The 3,189-nt window shown below is 27.6% G+C and overlaps 1 protein-coding gene across 1 annotated transcript in view; it reads left to right on the plus strand.

The window, feature by feature from the left end:
- Positions 1-225, plus strand: part of Phum_PHUM418740 (uncharacterized protein) — a gene marked incomplete at both ends in the record, with an annotated part of 3,944 nt that extends 3,719 nt beyond the window's left edge. Inside the window, one exon of the mRNA XM_002429029.1 lies at positions 44-225. Coding sequence (XP_002429074.1) covers positions 44-225 — 182 coding nt within the window. The remainder of the gene's footprint in view (positions 1-43) is intronic.
- Positions 226-3,189: the final 2,964 nt, after the last annotated feature.

Consider the following 3,189-nt stretch of genomic DNA (forward strand, 5'->3'; position numbering starts at 1 on the left):
AATAATTATCATTATTTAATCGTTTAAAAATTTAAATTTTCAGATGCCGGGAAAATAATGGAGTGTAAAGATTTGACAAAGAAAATATTTAAAGCGTTTAAAGAAAAAGTAAATTCGGAATTTTACGAAGCGGAAGTTTGCGGTTACGATGATAATTCGTCGGTCATTGTGAAAATTTGCGAAATTGAAAACATGGCAGATGACGGAAAAGGAGTCGTCATGTGACCCTCGTAAAACCGTTTTTTTTTTTTTTTTTTTTGTTTTGTTTTGTTTTGATCGGTGGTAAAGTGATATGTAACGTTTTAAAATGGTGTGTAATGACAATGTGGTAGTAACAATTAATTAACACGGTGTAAAAAAAAGTTAAGTGGTGTCGATGTGCGCGACAGTAAAACAATGTTTCGACGAATGGTTGTCGTCTTCGATTTTCGAAAAGGGAGCAGCTCATCGTAAGTAGAAAGCAAATCATTTTTAAAATTATTGTCAGAGATTGGGAAATTGTTTTGTTTTTTCCCCCCCCCCCCTCTCGGTTTAAACTCTTTGTTTGGTTTTATTTAATCAGTTTAACGATTTTTAAAGCTTTTTTTTTTTTTTTACCCGGATAATTTTCATTATTTCAAACCGTTATTAAAAAAAAAAAAAAAAAAAAAAGCTTGGAGTCCACCGCAAAAAACAAACAAACAAACAAACAAACAAACGACATCAATGATTTTTTTCAACGGTTTTTTTTTTTTTTAATTTAAATTATAAATGTTCGTTTCGTGATTTTACCGTCCCCACCACCACCACCACCATCATCATCATCATCATCATCAACGTTTCGTTTCCGTGTTTGAAATTGTTTAAAAAAAAATCAAAATAAATTGAATTAATTTTTATTTATTGGCCGGAAATAAAAAATCGTACGAGAATTTATTTTCTAAACGGAAAATTTTTTCGAAATTTATATTTTATTAGTTTTGTATAAATTATTTAAAGTTTTTTTTTTTTTTTGAAAAAAGTTTAGTTTAAACGGTAGTTTGGTTTTACGTGTTTTGAGTGCAAAAAAAAAAAAAAATTTCTATTTACGCGAGAAAAAGGAAACACAAAACATTTTTTTTTCCGAAGGTTTAATTAGAAAAAAAGAAAAGCGGAAGTTTGTTGCAAGTAACAAGAAACCTTTTCGAAACGAAAACACGTTAATTGGATTGTAATAATAATAATAATAATTTTTTAATGGTTTTTAATTTTATCACAACAAAGACTTTTTAATTTTTTTTTTTGAAAATAATATTAAAAAAGGTTCGGAAAAAGTTTTAAAAAAAATTAAATTATTTTAACATATAATCGATACGAGAGAGGATGCAAATAAAACGGGGAGGGGAAGGGGGGGGGAAATTTTTTTTTTAATAAAAGTGTCAACTTCGTTTTAAACAATTCAATCTTTTTTTTTTTTTTTTTATAAATCTTTTTTTAATTTTTGTTTTAAGTGGATTTGTCGTTAAAAAAAAAAAAAAAAAAAAAAAGACGTCAAAGTGAATTAAAGTGAAAAAAACTGAATAATAATAATAATAATGAAAAGTGTTACTTTAAATTATGTTAAATAAAATGGGATATTGTTGAGGAAAAAAGAAGAAGAAGAAGGAAGAAGAGGGAGAAGAGGGAGAGGAAGAAGAAGGAAGAAGAAGAAGAAGAAGAGAAAGAGGAAGAAGAAGAAGAAGGAAGTGAACGAGGAAAAATTTAGGAAAATGTATAAACGTCGAACGTCATCGAATGGGGATGCAAACGGATTTCAAAAAAATTTTGAAAAAGCGGAAATTGTATTGTGATTTTTAATCTAGTCACGTGACGAGGGAAAAGACTAAGAAATCAATTTACAATGATAAAAATCACATCAAGAATTAAAATCCTTCAAATAACCATAATCTCATCATTAAAAAAAAAAAAAAAAAGGAAAACAAATGAAAAACAAGTACTTTCGATTTTTTTTTCGTGTTTTCTTTCGTTTTCCGTTTTTCCGTTTTTTTCTTCTTCGAACGTTGATTAAAAGCGACTCTAATTCGAATTTACCAAGTTTCTCGAATGAAGAAAGAGCTCCAATATCGTGAGAAAAGTAATTCAATAATAATAATAATAATTCTCGAATTCTAATAAATTCTCTTTGTCGTTCATCTCAACAATTATTATTATTATTATTTTATTTAGAGGAAAAACACAATTTTTTAAAACTTTTAAAAGGAAAACTTTAATGTATTTCATTAGGTTTATTTCGTCACAGGTGTTTAGTTGATCAGGTTTAGCTTTTTTATAAATAAAACGGATATCGTTTTTTAAAAAAAAAAAAAAAAAAAAAATGTCAATCAAATTTTATTCCGGATTCGATAACTTGTACGATTGATACGGCGAAAATTTTCTTTTGTTCCGTTGGGGAAAATCTCATTACGTCATCGCGAATGGGAAATGAATGTATGTTTTATTACAAATTTCAACTTTTATTTAAAAAGTTTAAATGGAAGACAAAAAAAAAAAAAAATCTGTAACCGCAATCCTTTCGAACAATGGGAAAGCACGTAAAGGACACGAATTGTTTGTTTAATTTTTAAATGGTGGAAATTGGGAAATTGTGGGAAAAACCCGAAGATTTATTTCAACATGCAAAAAAAAAATGACCGTAAAATTGATGACGTGTATTGCGCGAAAAGGAATTCAATCTTTTGAAATTTCTAGAAGAGGTATTATAACACCACATTCGATGTTATCCCTATGGAAGGTTTAGTACCGATCAAAGTGGTACCGGGTACCACAAACAGAATTAAATATATATATATTTATCTTATATTATTTTAAAAATAGTAATTACACAATATATAATTATTTTTTCACATTTAAATACCCAACATTTTTATATATATATTAATACATATATTATTATTTTTGTTTCAGAGTCTTTTTTTTTGTTTGTATATATGCATCATCGCGGTGACGGTTCCCGAAGGAAAAATAAACATTACGAAAAGTGTACAGGAAAACATTTTTTAATCCGAATTGACGAAGCGTGTAAAGGAGGAGTAGTAGTAGTAGTAGTAGTAGTAGTAGCAGCAGCTTTATACAAAGTAAATCATTTAATAATATCTTTCCAGTATTGATTTGATGATCGAAGGCAATTAGTATTCCGTATTGATTCCCTAAATATTTTTTTTTATTTTTTTC

This window comes from Pediculus humanus, genomic scaffold, assembly GCF_000006295.1.
Source record: "Pediculus humanus corporis 1103172108186 genomic scaffold, whole genome shotgun sequence".
Lineage (NCBI taxonomy): Eukaryota > Metazoa > Arthropoda > Insecta > Psocodea > Pediculidae > Pediculus > Pediculus humanus.